Here is a 12,541-nt window from a genome sequence, read left to right on the forward strand (position 1 = left end):
AATGTTGTGATCTACTGAATACAAGTCACATACATGTTATAGTAGTTTACCCATGCAGCAGAACAGCACCTAACGGAGTACAGGTACAACGTAAAGCTATCAAAAACGCCACACCCACAGAGCAGGTTCAACATTTTTGTTGTTGAGTCGTGTTTTAAGGTAGACGTGTATAGCAAGTATTCAGATCTACAGTAATTAAATTTAAATGATGATGGTCTTATCTCAAAATAACAGGTGAAGGGTCGACTAATTTGAAAAAACCCTTCTAATTGGCTCGGTGATTGGTCAAGTCAATTTAACAACACAAAGTTTCAGGCAAAACAAAAAGTAAATATAACTTAACTCCTAAAGACAATATCATACTGAAAGCTTTCAATGTAATAATTTTATTTTTGTAGGATGTGTTACTGTTATCTTGTGTCATTGCAACATAAAAAACATACAAGCTAATAACATTTTCCAAAAGTAAGCGTACCTTCCAATTTTTTTTTTCTGTTTTCTGTCGTTAACGTCTCAAGTCTTACTCTTTGTGCACACAATGCTCTGCACAAATGTTGAAAAGTATGTTCACTATTCTTGTCTGTTTTTACATTATGTAGTTATGTTTCTGTCATTGTTTGGATTCATGAGGGTGTGAGACAAGTGATTCTGTATGCAGATGTGCCTTCTGTGTATATTGCTGCTCTGCCAGGGCAAACTGTACATGACTTGTTGTAAATGTAGCCGAGGCTTGTTAGTCTGTCCATGATCCTTTAGTGGACTATTAGATAACATCTAGTCTTGCCTCTGCAGTCTGTGAAATACTGTCAGAAATGTCTTTTTGTTGTTTTAAATGAAACCCGTAAATTATCTTAAGTACTCTTTCATTCGGTAGCAGTTTTAATATTACATTATTATTATTATTATTATTGTTAGTTTCTTTTAAAACAAAAAATATATATATATATATATATATATATATATATTATTTTATGCATTCTGTATGTATACTGGATGGAAATATTACATAAAGAAAATATATAGGATTTAAACTACACCAGTGGAAAGAACTGTACATATCTATTTTCAAGAGAAACTGGAATTGGTGGTTATTATCCCTAGACCATCTGGGTGTGTGACAATAACAGTATTCTTCTGAATGCAGTGATAGGTATTTACAGTTTGCAGTATACAGTTTGCAGGTTTAGGCTAAAATGTGTGCACCCGTATGTGTTGCATAAAACAACATAAAAAGACCTCTGGTTGTGCTCCTTATCACGTTTCAGGTTGAATTTGAATCCATAAAGCTGGAGCTGACCCAAAAGAACGAGGTGCAGGAGGAGCTGCGATCTCAGATGGAAGAGGCAGAAAGGCTGAGGGAGATAGCAGAGAAGCAGCTGGATGAGGCCCTGGAAGCCCTGAAGGAGGAGAGGGAGCAGAAGAACTGTCTGCGGCGAGAGCTCTCTGCCCTGACCCTTAACCCCTTTGATTCTGTGGGGAACTTGGAGCTCCACTTGGATCAGCTGGATGACAGCCAGGAGGAGGGCCAGGAGGGAGAGGGAGAGGATCAGGACAGCGGCATTAATAATGGTCCTGGTTCTGCTCCCAGTTCTGCTCACCCTCCTCACTTGGGGGGCTCCAAAAGTAATGGCCTCATCCATCGCTACTCCACTCCGCGCAACAGTGACGTATTCCTGCGTGCTCCAGCTTCTGGGCTGGTGTCAGACCTGCTGAGTGAGCTACACTTTTCAGACAGTCAGAAACTAAAACAGCAACTCCTACAGGTAGGCATATGTATCCCTCTCTTAAATGTATTAATATGGTTAAATTATGATAGTCAATTATTGCCACAAAAAGATAAAGGGGCAGTATTTACATTAGGGGTGGGGGAAAAAATCGATACAGCGTAGTATCGCAATATTTTCCATGGCAATACTGTATCGATACACAGACTTGAGTTGGTCAGTTTGTCTTCTTGACAATCCCATTTTGCAGCAATAAAATTGAAGTGAGATGAACAAACAGAGAAATGTATCTTTTTAGATAAAACAGATGTTGACAAAGTTTTCTTTTGGGGACATAATTTGAAATTGGGAAAAATTTGAAGTTGGAAAAAAGGTAATACATTGCAAAATATCGCAGAATATTGCCATATCTTTAAAATCGCAATAATATTGTATCGTGACATAAGTATTGTGATGCTATCGTATCGTGAGGCCTCTGGTGATTCCCACCCCTAATTTACATGTGTTATATAAATCAAGAGGAAATACAATGGCAAGATAATAATAAGTAATGCCATTTTGTGAGAACTTAATAATAGCCTGTACACTACCGCTAACACTATGCATTCATTAACGTGGAACAGTTTAAATTTAAATTCCTCTGTGATTAACTGCATTTATGTTGCAATGAAAGTATCTGTTCTTATCAGGCTGAGTAGTGAGGATGTCCTACAGGTTGGTTTGTAAGTCTAAGCTGTTGACGGGGACATCTGTTGCTTCCTGCCTCAAACCACATCCCCTGGTTGTTAGTAAAAGAGTGAGACTTTCTGTATTAAAACAAAAAACACCTGCACCAAGCAATTTAGTCAACTCCCACTTGATACATTTGTGCCTCACATATAAAGGGTACTTAAGAAAATGAGGAATGTCTTGATCTGTCATCCATGTGAGGGAAATATATTATTAATGATGCACTTAAATTGGGGGTTGGGTTAGCAAGCTTCTACCCACCAGATGTTGGGTGTGGAGCTGAATGGGGTTGACCAGTTTCTTACATAAAAAATGCATTAAGATTTAAGGGGGTGGGGGGAGAAAATTGTGTTACAGAGAACTGTCCTTCTGTTTTCTGGAAAATGATTTACAAGTATTTGACTGGCTTACAACAGAAATGGATCATTATTCAACTTATGAGCAGCTTTAAGTCATTTTAGCAAATTTAAGACCCTATACCCTATGTTCATACGTCTCAAGGTTTTCGTGTGTGTGTGTGTGTGTGTGTGTCTGTGTCTCCAGGCAGATCGTGAGAAGTCCAGTCTGGTAAGCAAGGTGGAGGAACTTCAAATGCAGCTGGTAATGTCCAAACAGGCACTCAGTCAGCAAGCAGACAAGGTCGGATCTCTCACTCAACAGCTGGAAGCTGTGCACAGCAGCCAGCAGCACAACCAGGAGGCAGACGGCAGGGGAGAGGATGAGAATGGAGACGGCAGCAATGCAGCCTTCGACTATGAGGTAGACACCAAGAGCAAAGAGGTGCTGGAGGCCCGCATGCGTTCGGCCAGCGAAGAGCTTCTGAAGCTGCGGGATGAACTGTCTCAGGCGGGAACTCGTTATAACACCCTGGAGCACAGATACAAGCAGGAGAAGGATCGTTGGAGGGCAGAGGCCCAGGAGCTAGCTGACAAGATCCGTCAATGCATCAAGTCCAGCAAGCAGGACCAGGAGCGCATCGGTGAGCTGGAGAAGGAGATTGGAGCTACGCGGAAAGTGGCCATTGATTCCGAAGGGCACTTGAGCGTCGCCCAGGAAGAGCTGCTAGCTTTCTCTGAGGAGCTGTCCAACCTCTATCACCACATCTGCGTGTGCAACAACCTGACACCCAAACGAGTCACCCTGGACTACTACCGGGATGGTGCCAGGGCAAGTGTTGGAGGAAGTAGTGCACGGAGGTCACACTACGTCCACCCCCAGCACAACTCCCAGAAGAAGCCGCGAGCTAATGACATGTTTAGCTCCAAAGCTTCAGCATTGCAGTTCATGGGGGAGGTGGACAGTGCAGGAGCCAGCGGAGACTCTCCCAATTGCCCTGGATCCCCCACCCTGGATTTCAGGGACCCTTCAAATGTCCGCAACTTGGTAGCGGTTATCCGTTGCCAGATTAAACACCTCCGGGTAAGACAGCACTGCTTATGACATACAGTATGTCAGACATTTTTTAGAGTGCTACTCTACTACTTGATTGTTTGTGAACTGAAAGTTATAGCCAGTGCAAATTCTCTTAACTCCTTCATTGTGGCTCGATCACTAAAAGCCAGACTTTTGTTCAGGGTGCAAGCCTTTCCTCCCGCACAAATTTCTTGCTGAAGTTAATGCTCAGCTCAGACCAAGGTTCGGAATTAACACTCGCCACTCGCCAAATGTGGGTAAATTTTCCGTTTGAGTAAATCTCAGGGGGCTATCCACCACATCAAAAATAGTTCTGTTTTTCAGTCTTCATTTTAGGGAAGCTGCAGCTACTTTCTTTTGTTCCTCTGCTGTCTGCATGTCTGAGCTTCGCGGAGGCGGGCAGACACACGCACGCACACACCAGACGCCAGCCACCACGTCACTTCTCTTTACTGATAGGTGGCGTTTACCTCAGGCTAAATAATAAGCTAGTAAGTGGCAATTTTTGGCAGCCAGCCTTCCAAAAGAAAGCACAATGAAATTTAAATGTTAACCGATCATTAACAGTTGACTGACAAGCAGGAAATGGAGTATCAGTTCACCCGTCCAGGAGGCTCTGACACACTTTCTGCACACCGTGTCCACGGACAGCTGTAGGCTTGTACCGGTGTTGATGTTTTAGTTGCATTGTCATGGACACACGCAGCCACTTTCCTGAAAAATTTTCGGGAACATCAGCTGTGTGTCTGCCTCGTATAGTCTTGGACGGCCGATTTAACTCGCCGGTCCTCATCAACATAGTTTCATGTGTTAGGTAGCTCTCCACTAAACAGAAAAGAAGAGCAGCTTAAAAAGCAACTTGCTGGTTCTAAGTTAGGACTAGCAAGTTAATTAGCAGTTAATAAATATATTGTATAGCCGATTTACATTTGTATTATGCCAAAGATGTTTTTTTAAACTTCATAGATATTTTGTATTATTAATATTGGTTTAACTGACTGTCGACTGACCTAAGTTAGGAAAAAAACTGCAATTTAATATTTTTTCCGGTAAAAAAATATGCTTGGCCAGTGGATCTACCGACCAACTTTGTTGGTGAGTAAAGAAGTTAATTTCGGACACTGGCTCAGACTGTTACATGTAGTTGAGAAGCTCTCATGTCAGTTCAAATCCAAGGCCTCGTTTGCGACTTGTTCAGCGAGTGTGTGCGCGTGCATACGTTAACACTGGGAACTTGTATTTTGACCTAGTGAAACACATAGTTGCTCTTTACCTTTTTTATTTTTAAACATTTGTTTTTTTAACCCCCTCGTCCAGATGCTTTCCACGTTGTTTTCATGTTTAAGCGCTAAATGCAAAGGTTAAGCCATATAAGGGCAGGGAAAACCCTGTGTTGTTAGGAAATCTGAAATTCATTTTATACATTTAAAAAACAGAGTTTGGTTTTGGTCATTGTTGATAATGTTATATTTGGATTATACTGTATATTAAAACCCTACAATACTATAAGACAAACCCATGGTAATAGTTTGACAAATGGTTAATTTTGCCAGTGAAACAAACCCATTTAACTTGCTTTTACAAACAACTGTCTTTATGTTGTCTCAGGTGGCAGTGGACCTCTGTCGTCAGAGGGGCGCGATGCCTTACTCAGGGTTCAGCAGCATCGGAGAGTCGGAGCGGGATGCTGAAAGCCTCATGGAAGAAGTACTAAAACTCAAGTCCCTTCTCAGCACCAAGAGAGAACAGATTGCTACCCTCAGGACTGTCCTCAAGGCTAACAAACAGGTAGGTCCCAGCAAGCACTGACTACGCTACAACGTTCCCTTCTGATCTCTTTGGACCATTTTAAAAAACGTTTTAGTATGGTGACAGGCTAGTATTTCACTTTCGGGCATTGCTCTTAATCAGCCTGACCTTTCAGGGACTTTCTCTAAAATGTAATCCTCTAATGTCCAAGACTAATAAGTGGATTTTCTGTTGCCTGTAATAAAAAAAAACAAAAAAAAACTATGTTTCCTTGCGTGTACAAAACCTCGTGACAACAACCCTCTTGGTACTGATAGATTGTCATGAAATGTAGTCTTTCTTCTGTTGCCAATATTTTTACCTATTCTGTATAAGGACCCAACCAAGGAGAACAGGTCTTCACTACATTATCTTGACATAAGCAGTATGGTTGACCTGCGTCGTCAGCCTCTTGTCTAGACATTTCCTTGGGCTCACGTGGGTCTGTACCTTGAGTACAGTGTGATGTTGCACTACTCAGTGGTTGAACTCTCTTCCCCCCTCCCCTTTCCTGTGGCTCAAGCACTGTGTGACCTGCTTCTGTCATATCCCCTTAAGGCTGATTTATAGTAGTACGTAGGTGTAGAGCCTACGTACGTGGCCTACGCCTTAATAAGTGAATAGCAGAGTCAGTACGTAGTGTGTGAGTGTGTGTGGTAGAGCGAGTGAGAATATGACGAGTACCAACTCCGGTGGTGGAGAAGGAAAAACAAAATGTCTCCCCTGTGCTTTCTGACCACTGTCTGTAAGCTGTAGCATGAAACCATCTACTATGTTAACCATCTGCTTGATTTCATGTTGTTCATGGAGAGCCAGAAATAAGTAGGAGGAAATGCGAACCTACCATGCCCCGGCCAAGCGGACCATTCACAGTTGTTGCGGTTTATGTCGCCACGACATAAAGTTACATTTCTGGGGAGGTGCACATCAGACTACAGCGTAGCGTATCTACACGTACCTAGTACTACGTATGTTTGTACGACGTAGATTCAATGCAGAACTATAAATCGGGCTTTAGCTGTCACTGTCCCTCTCTCTCTCTCTCTCTCTCTCTCTCTCTCTCTCTCTCTCTCTCTCTCTCTCACATACATACATACATACATACATACATACACAGACCTGCCAACCTGTACGCATTTTGCGTAGATACGCATTTTGACATCAAAATACGGTGATACGATTTGTCACTTTAAACTACGCGAAAATCAGGTGACTGTTTTGAGTTCACTCGTTGACGTGCAGTAACCGTCTCAGTCTAACTCTTGATGATAGTAGCTAGGCAGCAAAACTTATGGCTAAAACACATTGACATATAAGCTAAAACAGCATAGCAGCCACGAGCATGCTGGGGAAAAAAACTAAAGAAGAAGAGTTCGACCAATCACACCGTCGGGTCACTTCCTCTAATGTCAAGCGGGGATATTGCTATGGCATATCGCTTATATATATGTCAATGGGATATCGGCTACTAGTGTTATTCATTCCTCCCTCATTCCCGTTTAGTTTGGTTGGTTTCCCCCATATATCTATGGTTTTCCCCAAGGGAGGACTGTGCTTGCAAAGGTAAACTGATTTGATGTAGAAAGGTGAAATGAATTAATTTACGTAGCCTACCTGTCAACTTTGGAGAAATATTATTTATTTATATCATTATTAATAAAACCTTGCATTTATAAAGTCTTGGATTTCGTTACAAAGGTCTTATATATTGTTTTGCCTTTCCTATGATTAAGTTCATACCGTAACAAAATTAACTGTTAACGGAGGACTGAGACACAAAGTAAACACGCCTCTCTGACAGGTACCGGGGGGTTAGTGGTTAAACTGAGCGGAGGATGTGCGGAATGTGTCATTGTCTGTCGGACCTTGGCTGGCCGCTTGGCGCTAACAGGCTAACTGCTTATTAGCTAGCCAAAGATTGGCTCTGTGAGCGCATCAATCTGCCCGGTGTGCGTAACAAACAGAGCAAGCAGCCGCCGGACTCTTAACATCTGTTGATCCGTGCAGGACTTCACTGTGAGTGGACTGTTTAGAGACCATGTGACCGGCAGGTAACGTTAAAGGTTAGCTGCTAATGTAGCAGAGCTGCAAGGAAACGCTGAACTGAGCTGTGTGTTTTCAGTGTTAGACTGCTGCAGGTATTCATGCACGACTGTTGTTGGTGATCTCCAGAGGTGGAAGACTTACTCACATCATGTATTGCAGTAAAAGTAGAAAAAACAGTGTTGTAGAGTTACAAATTACTTGTCAGTTACATGTCCTGCATTCAACATCTTCCCTATGTAATAGTACGAAAGTATTATCAAAATATACTTAAAGTACCAAAAGTAAAAGTGCTCATTATGCAGTGTAATATATTTAATTTTATTGGATTATATTATGATCCAATTAATTGTATTAAATATGACCGATAATTTAAATAAAATGTTTTATTTAATTCAAGTAGCCTACTTGAACATAATTATTTTCTAGGGTTTAACATATATACAGATTTGACATTTAATGGCACATTTTTTTCCGTGTGCGTGCCGCCGTGTTCATGAACCAGAACTTCGACAATAAATCAGTAAGTTGCTACTCAAAGCTTTTCAAGGTTGACAGGTCTGCATGCATACATACTGTACATACAGTACATACATACACTCAAGACGTCACTTTGACAGCGAATAACTTCACATCTGAAGCGTTTAAAGACTATTTGTCCATTGTTTGTTTATTTCTAAAGAAACACGACAACGTATAAAAGGCTCCATTACCTTGTACCTCACGTTATGGCTCCCTTACAGACATTTTTGTAAAAGTAGGCTAACAATTGTGTCATAACCAAGCGACTTACTGTCGCATAGTAGAGGAATTACCGTATAGTTTCGACTTCCATGAGCTGTTTAGGTTTAATTATTAATGTTAACTAGCATTTTAGATAGCAATAATTAGCCTGTGCCCATGTTATCTCCTTACATATACCTACGCTCTCCGTCTCTGCTAGATTAGGAATGATTGAGATTTCTCTTGGCACAGCTACCAGAAGACTTACAACTTTCAGACAGGTTGCTCACGTCACATTTACGTCGTCTCTCTCAGTTGGAGGCTGCGCAGTAACGCTCAGCGCTCACCAGAAAAGTGCTTCTAATATCCTTCACTGGTCTCCGTCCAGAGCAACGGGATCTGTTGGTCCAGTTTATATACTGTCTATGGGTCTTACAGGGAGGTGTGTTCAGGTGAATTCTTGGCGTATTGCTATCTTGAGGCAGCGGAAAGTGATCGTGCCATTGACCAACAAAAACCTGGTCTAAAGTCAATAGCGCAGCATTTCATTGTTATTTTAACAGCGAATTAGTAAAATGCCCCTAGGCTCGTGCACAGCGCGCACACTATGCTTGTTACACACACACAGGGACGCGCAGTAGCACACAAACATGCAAAAGATTACAAATAAGAATATTACGGTGCAAATCCACCATCATAATAGCAATACACCAAGGCACAAACGCGCCTGGCTTTTAAAGGGAATGGGAGATGACACTCTGATTGGTTTATTGCATGTTACGTCCAAAACACACCTATGAATTAATGAAGACTCTAAGTACAACCCTTTTGAATCATGTGCCCGGCTCACGGACCCTTTTTTACCGCCGTTAAACTAGCCCTGCACCATGCGCTTAGATCGTTAAAATAGGGCCGACAGAGTTACAACACAAGTAACCATCGGTTTCTCTAAAACAGGGGTCTTCAACCTTTTTCAGGCCAAGGACCCCTTATCTGAAAGAGAGATGGAGCAGGGACCCCCTTCTACATATATTGTATAGAATTAAGTTGCATATTAAACTGGGCCTACAATAACTTGTAGGGGCGGCTTGAAGTCTTTATATATACCCTTTTTGCATAGAATACTAAGCTATTGAAATAGCTTAATAATTGTGGGCTTGATTTTATAAATCATGTTTTAATGTTAAACATACATGTGGCACACTGTGGATGGCCTTAGTGACTACCTTGACTATAGGCCAGTAAGCAGTGGGGATTTATTTTTGCTAATTATATGTTGGATTCATGTTAAGACTTTATATATTTCTGAAATAACTTTCAAAAATTTACAATGATTTGGAGGCCCCCCTGCATTGACTCTGAGGACCCCCTAAGGGTCCCGGACCCCCTGTTGAAGATCCCTGCTCTAAAAGATAACTAACCAGTAATAGAAGTTTAACATTAGGGGTGTGCAAAAAAATCGTGTGAAAATGTGATTCGCATTGTTATCGCGATTCAAGCTCTACAGATTCAAAATCGATTCATAGAATTCCATAGATAGATAGATAGATAGATAGATAGATAGATAGATAGATATATTGTTTTGTAATGGCGTGTATACTATTGTCCTGAAATGAGTTTAGCTCGACATTCCCATAGATGGCGCTGTGTCAAATTCACACTGACGCCTGGGCACTCTTGTTATAATCAAAAGAAGAACGAGTGCAGCAGAAGTAGTTTAGTCAGCACAAACGATGGCAAACCTCACTGAAAGAATTATTCAGCCTGCTCCATCCTCATTCAGGGCGAGAGTTTGGGCACATTTCGGCTTTTATAACCTTGAGGGGAAGACGGAACTTGATAGGAATCATGCTATATGCATATGCAGTATTTTGGAAACACCACAAACTTGAGAACTCACGTGATACGCCATCACCCGGAGATTAACATTAAAGACGTGGAAAAACAACAACCTAAAGTACCTCCTCCTAACATGCCAATCAACCAACGCACTCTTTCAATGCTCTAAACTCCCACCAAACTCTAAATGAAAAGCTCTTTTTATTTAACAGTTTTATTTTATACTTGAATTAAATGTATTTGAAAGTTGGCCAAAACTTGGCACTTTGCAGTTTTTAGTTGCAAATTTTTTTATTTTTGTATGAAGACATATAAAGTAATATCAAACAACATTTAATTAGTTGTGTTTCTTTTAAATTGTATGTCTACTGCAATCACATGGGAAAAGTAACTACATTTACATACTGGGAATATATATTTAAATCGATTTTGAATTGAATCTTGAGCCTAAAAATCGATATCAAATCGTGACATTTTCTGAATCGTGCACCCCTATTTAACATCACTTATTCTGAAGGTATTAATCCCTTAACTCTTATAACTGATGGTTACCTCTATGACCAGGATGTATGCTAATACATTGGAGGCACAAAACTGAAAGTAGAGTCTACCTACAATGTGTGGGTATGATTGTTTGAAATAAGTGCATAATAAAAAGATTTTTGTATATTCTATATAAATCATGCACGATCATATCCATTTGAACACCCACTTGAAAGGAGAATGATGGTGCTACACTAGCATATAATGGTGCAATCGTCTTTTTTTGCCAATGCAGACTGCGGAGTTGGCCCTGTCCAATTTGAAAACCAAGTACGAGACGGAGAAGAGCATGGTGTCCGAGACCATGATGAAACTGCGGAACGAGCTCAAAGCCTTGAAGGAGGACGCCGCCACCTTCTCTTCATTGCGAGTCATGTTTGCCAGTCGGTAAGTTTTCCTTTTTTATGTACGAGAAAAGAAATTATTAATTCTATTCAGCAGCGTTATGAAAGAAGAAAAGTATTTATTTTGTCCCGTGACAAAGTAGCTTTGTGATTGCTTTAAAATGTATTTTAGCTGCAACATTTGCTAGTGTTTTTTCGTGCTTAGAAATGGTGCTCTTGATGTGGTACAGCCTCTGCTACCACTCATGTAATAAGCTTACCGTGCTTATTACGCCTGTGGACAATCCACTGGTTCACGTGAAGATTATGAACCGCATGCTCTGACCTGTGCCGATGGGGGAGGAGGCAAGGGCAGATTTGTCCTATCACGCCAGGTCACCACAGGAAAGGAGAAGCCTAATGTCGGTGGTTAGATAGGGTGGAAAGATGCTGTCAAGGGTTAAACTTACAGACCACAACACTCATTAATCACTAAACTCTTCCGAGAATCCGTTGGCATGGATAATTGTTTGCAGTGTTATTGTATTGGGTTGAAAGAGTGAACTAATGTTGTTGTTTTTGTCTTGGCATTTTCTGGTTTTGTTATGGACAGCAGAAATGTTATTGTTATTTGTTATAAACCCTATGGAGCACGAAAATTTTGTATACAACATCAAATTATACCTTTTTTATGTCATACTCAATATCTCCAGATCAATGCAGCGTAGAGACTTAATTGTTTTTTTTTTCAGGAAGCTAAGATCTGCAGCATTTGAACGAGGTCTCTCTTGCAATTGTAGGACTTTCAGAAGCTTTGTAATTCAACTGGAACTATAGTGGGGGGGTTTTTCACAGCATTTGTACAATATATCCACAATGATGAAATTATACATCATACTACGCGAAATGAGATATCTCCGCGTAGCTTCATGGCAGGTTTTTTTCTTCTACCCTTCAAGCTGAAAGTTTCCCAGTTCCAAAGAGTGCTCCCATATGAACGTAGGCCTTTCAGAAGCTTTGTTATCATGCCTGGAACTGCAGTGTCTTTTCAGAACCTTTGTATTATAAATTATAAAAATCATAAACATAACTGTTATTTATCCATTTTTTGCCATGAAAACGGATACATTTTGACTCCCAGAATGCAGTGGAGTGAGTGTGTCGACCAATCAGAGGCTGTCCTATTATTGTTCTGTGGGATTTCAATACATTTCTGTGAGATTCAATTTCCGTTTTTGTTTTTTCTTTTGTCTTCATAGTCATATAACCATTTATACATTCATGTGACATCTCTGCAGCATACATATCCTGACAGCCCAGGTTGTCCTGAAAATGATGTCTATAACTTGATTGTGCATTACAGGGTTGAGGCTATACAAGCATTATTACAGAAGGAAACCAGGCGACCTAAAGATT

At 40.8% G+C, this 12,541-nt stretch overlaps 1 protein-coding gene across 4 annotated transcripts in view; it reads left to right on the forward strand.

The window, feature by feature from the left end:
• Positions 1-12,541, forward strand: part of zgc:162200 (protein bicaudal D homolog 2) — a 42,262-nt gene that overhangs the window by 25,110 nt on the left and 4,611 nt on the right. For all 4 annotated transcript variants that reach the window (XM_028582353.1, XM_028582351.1, XM_028582352.1 and 1 more), the window contains 4 exons: positions 1,266-1,763; positions 2,997-3,872; positions 5,475-5,654; positions 11,038-11,189. In XM_028582353.1, the coding sequence (XP_028438154.1) occupies positions 1,266-1,763; positions 2,997-3,872; positions 5,475-5,654; positions 11,038-11,189 (1,706 nt within the window). The remainder of the gene's footprint in view (positions 1-1,265; positions 1,764-2,996; positions 3,873-5,474; positions 5,655-11,037; positions 11,190-12,541) is intronic.

This window comes from Perca flavescens, chromosome 7 (genome assembly GCF_004354835.1).
Source record: "Perca flavescens isolate YP-PL-M2 chromosome 7, PFLA_1.0, whole genome shotgun sequence".
In the NCBI taxonomy this organism is placed as follows: Eukaryota; Metazoa; Chordata; class Actinopteri; order Perciformes; family Percidae; genus Perca; species Perca flavescens.